The following is a 16,235-nucleotide window of genomic DNA, read 5'->3' as shown; positions in this document are numbered from 1 at the left end:
TTTCTACCCATTGAACAATAACTCCGCCTAGTTCCCTCCATCCCCTGATACCCACCATTGCCTACTTCCATACATTTGACTATTTTAGATGCCTCATGTGAAATGAACATGTCATATTTGTCCTGTGACTGGCATTTCAACTTGGCATATCTTCCAGGTCCACCATTTTGTTGCAAGTAGTAGGATTTCCTTTTTTTTTTTAAAGGTTGACTAATATTCCATTGTATGTATATACCACAATTTCTATATCCATTCATCTATTATGGGCATTTTGGGGTATTTTCATATCTTGGCTGTTGTGAATAATGCTGTGATGAACATGGGAGTCAATAATCTCTTCAATATCCTGATTTCAATTCATTTGTATACCCAGAAGCAGGTTGCTAGATTATATGGTGGTCCTATTTTTAATATTTAAGGAACTCCATACTGTTTTCCATAGCAGCTGAACCATGACCAGGAGTAGTGTACAGATGTTCCAATTTCTCCATGTCCAACCTAAACAATATGTATAAAATAGGCATCCTAACAGATGTTGTCTTGTTTCTGATTTTAGTGGGGGAAGGTTTTGGTTTTTCACCATTCGTATGATGCTAGCTATGGGCTTTTCATATGTGGCCTTTATTGAGTTGAGGAAAGTTCCTTCTATACTTTTTTCTTTTGAGGGGGAGTGTCATGACAAGGTGCTGAATTTCATCAAATGCTTTTTTTCTGCATTTATTGAACTGATCTTGTGATTTTTGCCCTTCATTCTGTTAACGTGGTGTGTCACATTGAATGATTTATGTATGCTGAACCATCCCTGCATCCCAATGATAAATTCCCCTTGGCCATGATATATAATGCTTTCAATGTGCTGATGAATTAAGTTGGCTAATATTTTGTTGATGATTTTTACATCCATTTTCATCAGAGATATTGGCTTGTAGTTTTCTTGTAATTTTGTCTGGTGTTGATATCAGGGTGATGCTGGTCTCATAAAATGAGTTTGGAAGTATTCCCTCTTCTATTTTTTTGGAAGAGTTTGAAAAGAATTGGTATTAATATTTAAGTGTTTGAGAGAGAACCAAGATGGCGGCATAGGTTAACGCCGGAGTTTGCTGCCTTGAACAACTACTTCAAAAGTGAAACTAAAAAACGGAACGGACATCACCCAGAACCACAGGAACGCTGGCTGAGTGGAAGTCCTACAACTAGGAGGAAAGAGAAACACATACGGACACTCAAAGGAGGCGCAGTCAAAGAATTCTGAGGTGCAGAGTGCGCGGAGCAGGCTGGCGGTGGAGGGCGCGGTTGACGTTTTCAATCGGGAGGGATTCGCAGACTCTGAGCTCCAGATACAGGCAAGTCTTTAGGGACCCAGACTCAAATGGGAGAAGCGGGACTGTCTGGCTTCGGTCAGAGAGAGTGCAGCTTTCTCTCCGAGGTTTGCAGTGGGTGCTGGGACTCAGAGAGGCAGAGCCCCTGGGGACAGGACTGAGAGCCGCCATAACTGCTCTCTCCCGCCCACCCTGTTGATCCTGTGCGACCCGCCCCGCCCAAGCCCTGCACAGAGGCATTTGCCGGATAGCCTCAGGCAAAGGCTAGATTAGCACCTCCCTAGAGGACAGAAGTTCTCTCACTGCTGACACAGCTGATTCTCATAGCCACTTGGCCTGGAGGTCAAACCCTCCCTGGTATTAGCTACAACAATCAAGGTTTAACTATAAGACTGCGCACAAAGACCACTAGGGGGTGCACCAAGGAAGCATAACAAAATGCGGAGACAAAGAAACAGGACAAAATTGTCAATGGAAGATATAGAGTTCAGAACCACACTTTTAAGGTCTCTCAAGAACTGTTTAGAAGCCGCCGATAAACTTAATGAGATCTACAAGAAAACTAATGAGACCCTCGATGTTATATTGGGGAACCAACTAGAAATTAAGCATACACGGACTGAAATAACGAATATTATACAGACTCCCGACAGCAGACCAGAGGAGCGCAAGAATCAAGTCAATGATTTGAAATGCGAGGAAGCAAAAAACACCCAACCGGAAAAGCAAAATGAAAAAAGAATTCAAAAATGCGAGGATAGTGTAAGGAGCCTCTGGGACAGCTTCAAGTGTACCAACATCAGAATTATAGGGGTGCCAGAAGATGAGAGAGAGCAAGATATTGAAAACCTATTTGAAGAAATAATGACAGAAAACTTCCCCCACCTGGTGAAAGAAATGGACTTACAGGTCCAAGAAACGCAGAGAACCCCAAACAAAAGGAATCCAAAGAGGACCACACCAAGACACATCATAATTAAAATGCCAAGAGCAAAAGATAAAGAGAGAATCTTAAAAACAGCAAGAGAAAGAAACTCAGTTACCTACAAGGGAATACCCATACGACTGTCAGCTGATTTCTCAACAGAAACTTTGCAGGCCAGAAGGGAGTGGCAAGAAATATTCAAAGTGATGAATACCAAGAACCTACAACCAAGATTACTTTATCCAGCAAAGCTATCATTCAGAATTGAAGGTCAGAGAAAGAGCTTCACAGATAAGGAAAAGCTAAAGGAGTTCACCACCACCAAACCAGTATTATATGAAATGCTGAAAGGTATCCTTTAAGAAGAGGAAGAGGAAGAAAAAGGTAAAATACAAATTATGAACAACAAATATGCATCTATCAACAAGTGAATCTAAGAATCATGTGAATAAATAATCTGATGAACAGAATGAACTGGTGATTATAATAGAATCAGGGACATAGAAAGGGAATGGACTGACTATTCCTGGGGGGGAAAGGGGTGTGGGAGATGCGGGAAGAGACTGGACAAAAATCGTGCACCTATGGAAGAGGACAGTGGGTGGGGAGTGAGGGCGGAGGGTGGGGCGGGAACTGGGAGGAGGGGAGTTATGGGGGGGAAAAAAGAGGAACAAATGTAATAATCTGAACAATAAATATTTAATTAAAAAAAATAAAGTTAGAAAAAAACAAAGCAAACAAACAAACAAAAATATTTAAGTGTTTGATAAAATTCACCTGTGAGGCCCCCTGGTCCTGGGCTTCTCTTTGTTGGGAGGTCCTTAATTACTGACTCAATCTCATTTGTTATCAATCTGTTCAGTCTTTCTATTTCTTCTTGATTTAGTCTTGGTAGGTTTTGTGTTTCTAGGAATTTATCTGTTCCTTCTAAGTTGTTCAATTTGTTGGCATGTCCTTGTTTATGACAGTCCCTTGTGATCTTTTTTATTTCTGTGGCATCAGTTGTAAAATCTCCTGTCTCATTTCTGATTCTATTTATTTGGATTTGGGTCTTCTCACTTTTTTTTCATAGTAAGTCTAGCTAAGGGTTTGTTCATTTTGTATTTTACAAAACCTGTTATTTTTTCAGTGTTTTTCTATTTTTATTTCATTTTTTCTTCTCTAATCTTCATTATATTCTTTCTTCTGCTATCTTTGGGCTTATTGTTCTTTTTCTAGTAACTCGAGTTATATAAAGTTAGGTTGAATCTTGAAGAACTATTTCAATGTAGTTGTGCATCACTATAAATTCCCCTGTATCCCATAAACTTTGGTGTGTCATGTTTTTGTTTTCATTTGTCTTAAGATATTTTTTTAATTTTTCTTTTGATTCTTACATTTGAATATTGTAGTTGGCTACCTAGACTCGTGTCTTGAGCACAGTGAATGGGCCTTTTTTGCTGTTCAGGAAACTTTATCTGAGCCTTTAGGTTGATCATATGCCTCTCTTCTTTGCTCACAAAATGACTTGGGCATACATCTCTCATTGTGCTTCTTTTGAAATTACTAATGGAAATTAGTAAAGGCGGAGAGAGTGTATTGGTCATTTTTTTCTTCCCACCCAATCGTTAGCATAGTAGCTAGGATAGAGTCTACTCAGTTCATTTGTGAATTCATCTGTCACTCCTTCAGTTAGCAAGTATTTATTGAGATCTTACTCTGTTTTGAGTACTAGTTAAATATGACCCCATAGGATCACAGGAAACAGAAATAAAAACTGGTAAAAATTCTTGCCATAAAAAAACTGATATTCTAGTTGGAGAAGCAGACATGTAATAAATATGTCAGATAGACATTTTTTTTATTGTTAAGTAATAAGAAAAAAATAAATCAGGGAGAAGGATAGGAAATTTGGGGTAAGCAGTCTTACTGAGAAAGTCATTACATAAAACCCGAAGAAAGTAGTAGTTGGCTTTTTGGATATCTGAGGAAAAGAACAGTAGGCCAGAGGCTGGGGTAAAAAATGTGTGTTTAAAGAATATTGAGGAGGGCAATGAGAGTGAGAGTAATAAGACATAAAGTTGGAGAGAGCGGTGGTGGGGGAGATATTGTGTGGAAGATTGAAAATTCTGGGAAAGCCTTGGTCGCTTACTCTAAATGAGAGGGGAAGCCACTGGGGTCTGTTGACAGAGAAGAGAAAAGTTGACGTACTTACTCAATGTCTGTAAAACAAAGTGGGTCAAATATACATAGTATAAGAAGACATATTACTTACATACCTTTAGAGTCTAAGTTTTAAAAGGGTAATTCAGGTTAGGAGGTTCTACACCCTCAATATCTTTTAAAATATCCACTTAAAAACTGCCAGTACAGCAAAATCTGCACCACCCAGTGCAGTTAGGGAGCACTGCAGTTAGTAAACCACTTGGAAACGTTTTTATCCACGTTAGCCAAAATAACTGACTAGCTGCAAGTTTTGCGTGCTTTGTGAGGATATGGGCACGACTATTAATTTCAAGTTATTTAGTGTTAAATAAGGAAAAAATTGAAGAGCTTCAGACATAAAATTCTTAACAGTGCAGATCCAGGAAGTTTAGATTAAATCATTTTTGTGAACTTTGGGATTAATGTACACTGATTAATTAGGACTGTATTTATATTTATATAGATCTTATTTTTTTTTCTTAAATTTGTTACTTTGGGATAGTTGGATTATTACAATCTCCTGAAAAATAAAATCTGAGAATCGTTGTATCAAATGAAGTCACTTTCTCTTTTCTTTAATACTTTATTTCTATTTAAATTAGGTTTTATTTGAGCCCAACTTATGACATGCCGAGAGGCAAGGTCTTAAATGCTCCTTTAAGGATTTTATTTCTAATTCTCAGCTCTCATTCACTGATAACCACTACACACAATTTGTGTGATGGCTATGTGATGGGATGGGAAGTCTTAATTCTTTCTCCTCTTTTCTTTTTTCCTTCCTCTCTCCCTTCCTCCCATTTCAGATCTGAACAATTATAATAGAAAAGCATATATAAGAGATTATTTTTAAAAGGTAAAGACACTCTTTACATTTTGTTAAATTCAAGAATAGAGTCCCTAGATAAGTACTGGATATTAAAAGTGTTTCAAAAGTGAAGCCTTTGATCTTACAAATGTATTTAATAGCCAGAGAGATGAGGATATATAAATTTAGTGTAGTCTGGACTATGATAACATAAATTGGTAAAAGGGGCCTATATCAAATGGTGATGTAATCTTACTGAATTCACTTCAAGTGAGTTATTTGGTGACACCTGCTTGTGAGAATCAGTGATATAATTTGGAAATTGTAAATAACCAGTAAATTAGGCCCAGGGACACACTGTCACCTCTTCCCCAGCCTGATCCTCAGAGCAGTCTTGCTGCCACCGCCTCCTGCCTCTTTGCACATCAACCCCAAAGGATCACAGGAAACAAACCGCAGATATGCCAGGACATTCCTGGAAGTTTGTACATTTTGTTTCACAGACGCCACACCGAAAACAATGAACAAACTTTGAGATTACAAATGGTCTTGCTAACAGTTTCAGAGACTTTCAATTTTGACTTCCTGCCTGCAGGAAGGAAATGACAGCTGGGAGTGTGGGGAGCAGGTGTTCCCTGGACAGCATATCTTCTGCTTACTAAAATAAAAAGCACTGCATCAACACTCGCACATGGAAGTGCACGCTGACCGCAAGCCTCAGTCTGTCCACCGCAGGCCCAGCTTCGGAAAGCCAGCCATGCTTCCCACCAGGAAGTTGTTAAACCCAGCATTGCAGAGCAGACGAGGGGCACAGTTTTTTTGAGTCAGTCTTGGATGAATCTAAGTAAAGAATCAGGGTGGTTTGAAAATGTCCCCCTTCATGTCCTTCCAATTATTGGAGGTGTAATTGCATGGTGGACTCGCCTGGGGAACTTAGAAGGGAAAGGATCGGGATTGGCATAAACTGAAGGGCGGGTGATTTTAAACCCGCTTTCTTCTCCCCTGGCATGATGGCGCAACGGCAGTCTTCTCCTTTGCCAAGCTAGCGTATTCCTCTATCCCCCAGGAAGAAACCTTCCCTGCCTCCCATCTGTTACGGAAAGTGTCGACAAATGACACCAGAAGGACTGAGGACAAAAATAACTGAAGGCTGTACCTTGAACCGGACAAATCCTAGACGGTCCTCTCCAGCGGCCTTTGGATCGATCCATTACTGAACACGCCTTTTTGAGGACACGTGGGTTGAAAGGCTGGGAAAGGTACTGTAACACGGGGACTCCTGAAGTCTCTGTGAGTGCACCGGGGCATAGTCTTTTCCTAACACGCATGATGCGAGCAAGAACCTGCCACCCCTGGGGGCTTTGCTTTTCTCTCTTTTCTAGAGAGACTGTGAGAAGCCATGGCCACGGAGGAAGGAGGCATGGGGGCTGGACTTGGGACCACGCAGGGAAACTGAAGCTCGCAGGTGAACAGATTGTCTTGTGACAGGTTGTAGGTGATGTCTCCTTCTGAAAGGGACAGCATTCCTCTGGAAGAAAAGATGAGCTAGCCACTGTCAAAGCCTAACACAGACCCACGGCCCACCACTTCTCTTCTCCTCCATGCATTCCTTCCTCCCACAGGTATGCTTTGGTGGTAGGCAGTGTGTGGAGACAGGACAGCGCGCAGTCGAAAGCAGATGTTCTCTGCCTTCCAAGAGCGTCGGGTTTTGCAGGGGACCCCGTGCACAAACAACAGGGAGGGAAGTGTTGCAGCAGAAGCCTGAGCGATACAGAGTATTCAGCAGATGTGTGGACATAAAGGAAGAAATGCTCATTTCTGCTGGGAGGGGGCGAGCAAGGAGAGGATTCATACCGGGTTTAACTGAGGACTGAGGGCGAAGGCTCTCCTTCACCCTCTCCTGTGAGAGCAGAAGGCAATCAAACTCACACCCAAATGCCCGGCCAGGAGAGGGTTCCTCCAGGCCTTCTCCCATCTTCCCTTTGCCCCTGGCTATTTCACTGCTCTTGAGTACGGCTCTTAAAGAGAGAAAGTGGAAGTGGAATTTGTTTCTTTTGCTTCTACTGAGAGGTTAGGGAAAACAAATTAGTGGAGGAGAGGTAACAAAAAAATAAAGCACACCATTTTTATTAAGCCGGAATTGCTTTGTTTAATTGATTGCTATGAGTCTTAAATTATTTTCATTTTGTTGCTTATGAAATGTTGCAACGATACAGATATTAATAAATAAAATGAAAACCCCCTCCACCCCTCATCACCCATTCTCCAGGGCCAGCACTGTTAGCAGTTTGATGAGCATCTTTCTGGATTCTTAATTCTACATTTAAATCTACAACTATAGTTTAAAACAAAAATGAGATTTTGCCATCCATATTGTTATACATAGTATTAAACACTTGCCTTTTTCTCCCAACCCTCTCTCCAACTCACTACATCGTGAACTTTCTTAGAACTATTTTTCAAAGGAAATGTCATCAAATGATACAGAGAAATGCTGTACAATATGTAGATATTGCTTTGAGTCAATAGGAAAATCAAGATAGGTCAAAAGTCCCCTCTGCCAGAGGCCTTCTCTGATCAACTGTATTTGGATTTTTTTGGTCAGTCCTCTCCTCTGAATCATCAGTAGTTTTGCATATAGTTTCCATATGATATCTGCCCCCTGCTTGTAAACATATTCTTTTGTCTTATACTGAAGCTCTTTTGGTTGCAAAGAGCAAAGTCTCCGTTTTGTAAGAATACATGTGAACTGGAAAGTTCAACTGAGAGACTGGTCTTTCTTCCATCTCCCTGTTGATTTGTTCCAGTTGTCTTTCTGTCTACCAACTCTTCTATTCCCTCACCATTTGGCTTCCACTTTTTCATTCATTCATTCATTCATTCATTCATTCATTCATTCATTGCTTCATTCATTCAGTCAGCAAGTAGTTACCAAGTGTCATTGGCATGCTGGAAGTGGTTATAGCACATACAGTTTGGGCTGTTCTAATCCTGACTCGATGAAAATCATGGCCTCTTTTAATTCCACTTATTAAATTTTCCCCATGTTTCTTAGTTCAAATTCCTAAGGGAAAGTGATTGGCCCAGTTTATGCCAGGCCGTACTTACATGTCCGGACATTCTGTGGCCCAGAGCCTGTTCATCCTGATGTGGCTGGAGAAAGCCCTTCACAGACCTAACCTGCCCGGCTCACTCGGTAAATGTTCTCAGGCCTTACCTGTGCATTCGTGTCTTCTCCCCACCCGGAGTGGCAGTCAATACTAACTGTGTGGCTACCATGACCTGCACACAATTAGTTTCCAAAGAACAATGTTAACAAATCTTCCCTTTACATGGAGTTGGGCTCATGGTGGGCAGTGGGGGAGAAGCAAACCTCTCTCCCACTCAGAGAAAGCACAGCTAGTTTTCACAGCACCCCGCATGGTGGAGAGCAGCAGATCTCACTCATCACAGGAATGCTCACACTCTTGGGTGGTCTTTGAAGGTAAAGGTGGAGAGAGATCAGGAACCAGAGGAGGATTTATAGGTAAGAAATATAAAGTGAGTGTCACTGTTAATTCCCATACATGGAAATAAAATGTAAGCATTTAGTATGTAATTACAGACCTGGGCAAGGTTTCTTTTCCCTGGAACCAGGATATTTTTATTCAGCAACTGTCTTCAAATGATCAGGTCACAATTCCTATTAATACATAAAGTGTGTATAAGAAATTGTAATACAATATGGCATTGATGACTCAAGACAGAGGTTTAGTAGGTTAACATAATTTGTAACTAGTATAATTTATTTTTATGTTAATCCTCACCTGAGGATATTTTTTTCCATTGATTTTCAGAGAGAGTGGAAGGGGGGGAGGGAGGGAGAAAAGGAGGAAGAGAGGGAGAGAGAGGGAGAGAGAGAGAGAGGAGAGAGACACATCAATTGGTATCTTTCACAGGCTCCTGGATTGGGCCAGTGATGGACCTGCAACCCTTCAGTTTGGGGGCCCATGCCCCAGCCACTGTAACTAGCATCTTTTAAAAAGCATATTTGTTAGGGATGATATAGAGAATCAATGTCAGTTACATGATATTGGAAATAGTTGGCCACAGAACTGCTGCTCAGATGTCTTCCTGCCCAATCCTTCCATATCCTTGTCACCATTCTTCCACATCTCTTCTTTCCTTTGAGAGGACTTCTGCCAAACATCAGGGAATTCAAACCTCAAGTTCAAATAAAATACTACTAGATAGCTTGAGGCGCTGGCTGACCAGTCCTGCAGTGGGAGGGGAGCAGGTGCTACTCCTCAGAGCCACCACCAGAGCCCGGTCCATCCGGACAGCCAGACAGTGCAGGGCCCCTTCTGCGAAGGGCCTTGGGACAGAGGAGCCCAGAGGAATATCGGCTGCACCAGCCTGACAGCAGGCACACAGGGCCGTCTGAAGAGCAAGCAGTGCGTGTCTGTGGTGCAGCTCCTCTGAGCACCCTGCTCCTCCTCCTTTGCTCCCAGCTGGCTTCCTGCCTCCAGATTAGTGTTGCTCCCGCCTTTTCTCCACACCTGCACTCCCTCCCCTTTCCAGGTGATTCAGTGGCTCCTCTTCAGAAACAATTGCCTGTACACACACACACACACACACACACACACACACACACACACACACAATCCTTTATGGGACGTTTATGTTCTGACCCCAGCTGACTTTTCTAACATCACCTTCCCGTTTCCTGCCGCCACACTGGACTCTATAACCCATTCCAGTCTCCTTGCTTCTTTTTTACTGCCTGAAATGTCACTGCCACCCAACGCCTGCCACCCATCCTCCTTGTCCTTCTCGTTCCCTCCCTTTCCCACAGCTCAAAGAGGAAGCTCTCTGCTGTGTTACCATTGCATTTAGGTTATGATTTTGACCTCAGTTACTTTTTGTTGCTCAGGGATCTGTTTCCTCCTGTGGACTGTGAGCATTTTCAGGGCAGGAACCTCTGTCACTCATTCATCCTCACACCCCAGCACCTAGCAAAGTGCTTGTCACAGAGGCTACGCAAGGATATTCAGGGAAACAATTGTATTTTAAGCATGTGATGTGCTTTTGGGCTAGATGTAAATAGCTCTTAACTTCGTGTTAATCCCGATAATAGGTTTATATTGCCATGTTAGTTTCCTGACCAGCAAAATAACAATAAGGTATAAAAACAAATACATAGCAATTAGTGTGTAAGAACAAATAAACAATTGAAGTACCAGGAAGACGTCTGGTTAGAAAGTTAGCAGAATAAATCCAAACTCGCTTTGCAAGCACACTGAAGAAAAATGAGGTGTCGTTTTCCAAGATGAAGACTCAGGCTTTAGGTATTTTGCTTTGCCTGAATTTGCTTAGATATAGATATAGGGGATTGGATTCCCCTTTAACTGTAAATTTATATTCTTCTGATGATTCTACTTCACAAGCGTTAAATGTTACATAAACTATTTTTGTGTCCAAATGAGCAATAAAAGCTCCGTTAAGATACCTCTTTTCACAGTGCTTCACAGCATGTTCTGAAGTCCACCTGCCTTCTAATAACAGATGTGCAAACACACGAGGTGATCACTTCCACAACTGCTCTGTTTCTTTAAGAGACCTCGGTTGTTAAGTTGAAAGATCACTGGACCATAGGAGGGTCAATAAAAGAATAAAGTCACTGGTTAGTGATTTGAGTACAAGGAACTTGATCCTAGTTCATATCTGAGTGTCCATATGCTGCTCACTGTCGGAGGGGGAGTGTTGGGCCCGCAGCTGCTCGCACTGCCTGGAGATGGCTTCCGGAAGACTCATCAAGTTCCTGGTGTTCGAGCTTCTTGAGTTTGCTGCTTTCTCCATCCCCACGCTCGTGATTGTGGAACAGTTCGCCACTGCCTATCAAAGGTCAAGGAATACAGGAGAAAAAACTCATTATTGGCTGATCGTTTCCTGTTCAATTGCCTATGTGGCTTCAGTGAGTCTATTGATTTGGGTTCCCATAAAAGTTCTCTTATACAAGAAACATCATCTTTCAAAAAAAATTAAAGGATGGTAAGTAAAAGAATTTTTTTAGCAGGGAATCCCTCGGATGCGTTCAAAGATATTTTCTCATGTACTTTGTGTATGGACGTTAGCGTAGCAGAAATGTGCATAGTGTAAGCTGAAGGAGAAGTAACAATCACTGTTTCTATAAAAGTATTAATATTATAGCATCTTCCATATTTGTGCGGGGTTCTTTTTACTGATGGATAATAATTAATTCCATGTGTTCATAAGATAGGCATTAACCTGACTGCATGATACCGTGAGCAGTAAATGTTAGACTTAATTCCTTTGTACACCAACTGCATAAAGTTATGACAGTTAATTTACAGAAATAATAACCACAGATTAGAATATAGAATTCCACTTTTGTATAAAGCTGAAAGTAATGTGTATTTTTAAATGTCTTTAATGCCTGGCTTGCAGGTCTAAGGCATCCTTTGACCATTAACCAACTGAGATTTTTAAGCAACTGGCTCCTTTATTGAGCTTTTCAAAAGATAATACTTTATTGTGTCCATAAATTATATTACCCTGGTGGGGGAGAAGTATTTAAATAATAATACAAAATACTTTAAGTAAATTAAGATTTAATATTGATTTAACTGACAGTTTAGCGAATGGCTGTACCGACTGACCCATGTGAAGGTATTGAGAACAATCTCTGATACTAATATATTTTTCTTTTTAGATCTCCAGATCTAATTCTTTCTCATCTGGGATATCTTTGTTTTCTTTGATATCTTAAATCTTCTTTTATTCAGATCTTTTATTTTAAAGTTAAACAGCATAGAGTGTGTTTGAATTTTAAGATAACCAGGGGTAGAAATGTAAAAATAATAAATATAGCTATGCCTGTGGGAGGGTGCGGAAGGGGAGAGCTGAAGTGTGGCTGGTGAAGTGCTCTTTAGATACCGATACTTATATGGCCTCAAGAATCACACGGACCAGGGGGCTTCAGTTCCCTGTGGGCAGAGCTCCCGAGATGGGAAATAAAACATTTGGTTGGCTGCTTTTATCAGTGGCATTCAATGTCAGAAAGAATAAGGAAAAAGTTGCATGAGGTAGAGAAAATAGCACAGAATCAGGCAGATCCGGACTCTCAAATGTGAATTTGCATATTTTAACATATGTGGTAATATAGAGTGTGTCGTGTATCTTAATTGCTAGCAGAAGATGATGCAAACCTTGACCTAAAGCCTCTAGAGCAGTGGTTCTCAACCTTCCGGCCCTTTAAATACAGTTCCTCATGTTGTGACCCAACCATAAAATTATTTTCGTTGCTGCTTCATAACTGTAATGTTGCTACTGTTATGAATCGTAATGTAAATATCTGATATGCAGGATGGTCTTAGGCGACCCCTGTGAAAGGGTCATTCGACCGCCAAAGGGGTCACGACACACAGGTTGAGAACCGCTGCTCTAGATCATCTGAGGGGGTGGGTTTGGAGTTGAGCTGGGCCCTCCACTCCTCATACCCCCTGGGAGTTGCTTTGACTGTCTAAGACTCTGGCTGGGCCAGGGAGGAAGGTCCAAGTGACCACGAGAGTAAACCAATGGGAAGCTGGCCTGTGGCAGCCCAGGAAGGGGCTTACTTATTTATTTATGTATGTATGTATGTATTTATTTATTTTACATTGGCTCAAATTCCTAGGACCCCAGGTTCTTTATATCATTCAGGCAGCAAAGCTTCCCATATCACACATCATCATCATCATCATCATTAAGCTATAATTGCTTCTGTACTGATCTCTTATGTGCTAACGAGACTTATATATGAATTTCATTTCATTCTGTAACACCTCATGCAAGAAGAAATTCATGATTAGAGAGTTGTGCAACTTTCCCAGTCAACTAGTGAATGGAAGGGCCAGACTTTGGACCTAGGTCCTTCTGATTCCATGATTGTTATTCCTAACCTCTACCTGAAACTGCCTTTTGAAGCTCCCAGTCTCCTGGGGTGACTGAGTGTAAGGAAGAGAGTAGGTTTCATTTCTACTCCGCAGTGAACATGTTTCTTTTGTATATCTGCTTTAGGTCATCCTCCTGTGTTAAGGTGTCTTGGGCTGTCACAACAATTATATCTTTCAGTAATTTCTTTTGGAAAATACTCTTTCCTTTCTGTTTGTGGGTGTGGCTGGCTACAAGTGTTCTAAATATGTGACAGGTTATCTATAATTTCAGTGAGACTGTAAAACTATTTCCTCATGGCCTCATGCATGAGCACTATCATATTATTATCTCTTCCTGGCATAGAAGAGAAGAAATAGCTACTGAGCACTATTCTAGGAGTTTCATGCATTCTGTACTATTAAATTTGAACTTTGTGACAATTCAGGGAGATATGTGCTAGTGTCAAATTTCATAGATGAAGAATAGAAACTCAAAGAAATGATTAACTTTGCCAGGTGACAAAGTTCGTAAGTGGTGGAGCTGGGATTTGTGAGTCCAGATCTGCCTGATTCTGTGCTATTTCCTCTATGTCATGCAACTTTTTCTTTATTCTTTCTGACTTTGAATGCCAAGTGTGTTTCAAGAAAAATTCAACCCTTTTAGTGTCATTAGGATACATTTCCCCTATAGATGGATATTGGGATATTATATGTGTTTCCCAGATGTGTGAATTTGGATATTTTAATATATGTGGTAATATAAAGTGTGTCGTGTATCTTAATTGCTAGCTGAGCTAAGCAAAAATAATTGCTACTATAGAAAGTAGATATTAAAAGCATGAATTATTCTTTGAAGAATAAATAGCTGTTTATGTGAAATTTCATAGGTCTTTAGCATTTATGTATTGTTGATGGGCCTATTTGAGAACCTCTCTGCAGGTCTATATTGGCATCATGAGCCCACAAGGCTTGTTTCAGAAGAGAGTGAGTCATCCAGCTACTAAAGGGTGTGTCCTGGCAATACATCTGAGAGGTGCAGACTTGAGTCATTGACCTGCCTGCCAGTGTTGTGAAGCTGACCAAGTGGATGTAATTCCCATTGTATAAAGGAGGAAACAATGTCAGAGAGCTGAAGACATACACACTAAATCAACAATAGGGTCTGAACTTTAATACAGTGCTCCTTCCTTTACTCTTGTTAAACACTTCCTCATTCTTTTAGAATGATTGTTCCTTTTTAGGGATGCCTGTCATAACTCATAACAGACTAGGCAGATGGTTTGAGGAATGAAGAAAAGCTATTTATATATAGACCAAATTGTATATCCCAATAAATAAGAAACCCTTTCCTGTAATAACAGTGAATGTGTGAAACCATTGAGCAAGGCTAGCCCGGAAACTGGAGCAGACCTCCAAGGAGAGGGTACCTCGGGGCAGAATAATACTGGAGGATTCCTAGGGATTCCTGCCCTGCCTTGGGACAAAGGGCTATCTTTCAGGAATTCTCTCAAGTCTTTCAGAGTTTAATTGCTTTAGATGTCAGGAATCCTGGGCAGTGCCAAGTGTAAAAGACTCCAACATTTTGGGCTACATTTTACCTTGCTGAAGTCCTTCACATATTCGATGAGCTTTTGCTAATGATTTGTTTAAGGTAGTGGTAGTAATAGCAGTTGTAAAATAAGAGCAAATATTTATTGAACAGTTACTATGTACCAAGCATAGTTGTAAACACATTGCCTCTATGATTGTAATTAATTCTGTAAGCTTTATATGTAAGAACACTTATAGTATCCACTTGACAAATGAGAAAATGGGGGCACAGAGATTAAAAGACCACCTAGCCACTGAGTACTGGAGCCAACATTGACCCTAGGGCAGCGGTTGTCAACCTGTAGGTCGCGACCCCTTCGGGGGTCGAATGACCCTTTCACAGGGGTCGCCTGAGACCATCGGAAAACACATATATAATTACATATTGTTTTTGTGATTAATCACTATGCTTTAATTATGTTCAATTTGTAACAATGAAAATACATCCTGCATATCAGATATTTACATTACGATTCATAACAGTAGCAAAATTACAGTTATGAAGCAGCAACGAAAATAATATTATGGTTGGGGGTCACCACCATGAGGAACTGTATTAAAGGGTCGCGGCATTAGGAAGGTTGAGAACCACTGTCCTAAGGTGTCTGTCTCCAGAGCCTGGTCTCCTGAGCACCTAACTGTTCCATAGCAGCACCAAAAACATCTGGGCACGGATGGGCAGACTGGACAACCTCAAGGAAATCGAGCTTGTCTTTTCAGCACCTCTGAGAATGTCATCGTAAATTACCATGAACTAAATAAACACTGGTGCTTAATGGTTACTTCTTCCCAGAGCACATCTCTCTGTGTGTCTGTCACCTTAAATCACTCAGTAGTAATAATTATGTGATACCTGGCTACAGGCTTTCTCTTCCTTGTCCAGCCCCTCCATAATCAATAAATCAGCAAGAGTATATTTACTTTTGCATTTCTTTCCCAGCACATGCAGTAAGTCATCAGATTCTGTTAATTCTTCCTCTTTCATTTCTCTTGCATCAGCTTTTAGTTCTCCATGACTGTTTTCCTCAACCCAGCGAGGCCCTCATTTCCAGAGCCACCTTACACGGGCACGGTTCCCCCAATTTCCATAAGTTCCAGTTCATTGTCAGATCGTTGTCCTGGTTGTTTTGTTCAAGGAAGCCTGAGGAATATTGTATTATCCCAAGCTGGGACTGGGCAACCTTCACCAGCAGGTGTCCTTGTCCTTTGCTTCTTTCTACTCCCCCTTTTCCTCGCAGTCCTTGTTGACAGAGCAATGATCTTGGAAAATGTTTTCTGCATGTCAGTACCACCACTTAAAAATCTACACTTCCCTTACTTGTATAATTCAGGGTTGACATTATACCACAGAATCCGAAAGCTGGACCACACCTTAGAGTTCGCCTGCTACACTATTTCTCACAATACAGACACAGTCTACCTCTGATTAGAAAGGGAATTCACTGTATTTTGATGTGATGTATTGACTTCCATGCCAACTGTGTCACTTGTTTCATGAA

The 16,235-nt window shown here is 41.0% G+C and overlaps 2 protein-coding genes across 2 annotated transcripts in view; both read left to right on the top strand.

The window, feature by feature from the left end:
* Positions 1-7,316, top strand: part of STAM (signal transducing adaptor molecule) — a 91,705-nt gene extending 84,389 nt beyond the window's left edge. Inside the window, exon 14 of the mRNA XM_036345808.1 lies at positions 6,300-7,316. Coding sequence (XP_036201701.1) covers positions 6,300-6,450 — 151 coding nt within the window. The 3' untranslated portion in view covers positions 6,451-7,316. The remainder of the gene's footprint in view (positions 1-6,299) is intronic.
* Positions 7,317-10,777: 3,461 nt separating this feature from the next.
* TMEM236 (transmembrane protein 236) overlaps positions 10,778-16,235 on the top strand; it is a 42,693-nt gene continuing 37,235 nt past the window's right edge. The window contains exon 1 of the mRNA XM_036345830.1: positions 10,778-11,263. Coding sequence (XP_036201723.1) covers positions 11,007-11,263 — 257 coding nt within the window. The 5' untranslated portion in view covers positions 10,778-11,006. The remainder of the gene's footprint in view (positions 11,264-16,235) is intronic.

This window comes from Myotis myotis, unplaced genomic scaffold (assembly GCF_014108235.1).
Source record: "Myotis myotis isolate mMyoMyo1 unplaced genomic scaffold, mMyoMyo1.p scaffold_m19_p_1, whole genome shotgun sequence".
NCBI classification, from domain to species: Eukaryota; Metazoa; Chordata; class Mammalia; order Chiroptera; family Vespertilionidae; genus Myotis; species Myotis myotis.
This window is presented reverse-complemented; position numbering and strand designations above follow the sequence as displayed.